The sequence below is a fragment of the Pterocles gutturalis genome, unplaced genomic scaffold (genome assembly GCF_000699245.1).
Source record: "Pterocles gutturalis isolate BGI_N339 unplaced genomic scaffold, ASM69924v1 scaffold3488, whole genome shotgun sequence".
NCBI lineage: Eukaryota > Metazoa > Chordata > Aves > Pterocliformes > Pteroclidae > Pterocles > Pterocles gutturalis.
Window position 1 is genome coordinate 4,110 of NW_010120159.1, and position 880 is coordinate 4,989.

Sequence of the window (880 nt, forward strand, 5' to 3'; positions counted from 1 at the left end):
GTTTCGGTGCGGCCGGGATAAGCCCCAGCCTCAACGGCTACGAGCTGAACAGCGAGCCGGACCGCAAGACCTCCAGCATCGCTGCCCTGAGGATGAAAGCGAAGGAGCACAGCGCCGCGATCTCCTGGGCGACATGACAGGGTTGCAGCCAGACGCGGAGAGAGCACACGGGGACAGCCGAATCAATCCATCCGCTTGGACTCCAGCCAGCCGTTGCCTCCTCGGGGATGTGAATGCAGCACTTTTAGCTACCCTAGGCGTGTAAAGTCCATACGTTAATGTAAGTGGAGTGTTTTCCAGCATGAACGCGGCAGCTCCTGGCTTCCCGGGATGCGGCGGGGAGAGGCAGGCTGTGGAGCAGCACCTCTTCCAGGGAGATCTGGGTTGGGATGTATCCCCCTCCCCCCTCAATAACCTGGGCATTTTTTTTCTCCCCGCTCCTTTTTCTGACACCAGATCTGCTTTTCCAAAGAGCGAGAGCCCGCGGGCATTGCAGCAGCTTCCCGCCATCCCATCACCCCCCTGTACACACACACACACAGACACACAACGTCCCCTCCTCATTTGTCACCAGCGTTGCTCAGATCTGTTCTGCCCTGGGCAGGGGACTGGATGGGGACTCTGGCACCAGCAAAGAGACACCTCTCGGGCTGCTCCTGTCCCCTCAGTAGGAGCTGTGACTTCCCACAGCTGAACGGGGCTGGGAAAGATCCCTGAGGCTAGAAAGAAGGCAACGTTATCCTGTCTCCTCTCTCCACCTTGCAGTCTGAGGCGATAGAGCCCTGCGAAAGGGATGCCTCTCTTCCCAACGCGGCACGGTGCCACCACGCCGGGGGACTGGAAGGGCACGTGCCCCTCCCTGCTGCCCCCCACCCCAGGG

The 880-nt window shown here is 60.6% G+C and overlaps 1 protein-coding gene across 1 annotated transcript in view; it reads left to right on the forward strand.

The window, feature by feature from the left end:
* Nucleotides 1-137, forward strand: part of LOC104464139 (homeobox protein aristaless-like 4) — a gene marked incomplete at its 5' end in the record, with an annotated part of 2,218 nt that extends 2,081 nt beyond the window's left edge. Inside the window, 1 exon segment of the mRNA XM_010076773.1 lies at nucleotides 1-137. This exon segment is cut by the window's left edge and continues 44 nt beyond it. Within this exon segment, the coding sequence (XP_010075075.1) occupies nucleotides 1-137 (137 nt within the window).
* Nucleotides 138-880: the final 743 nt, after the last annotated feature.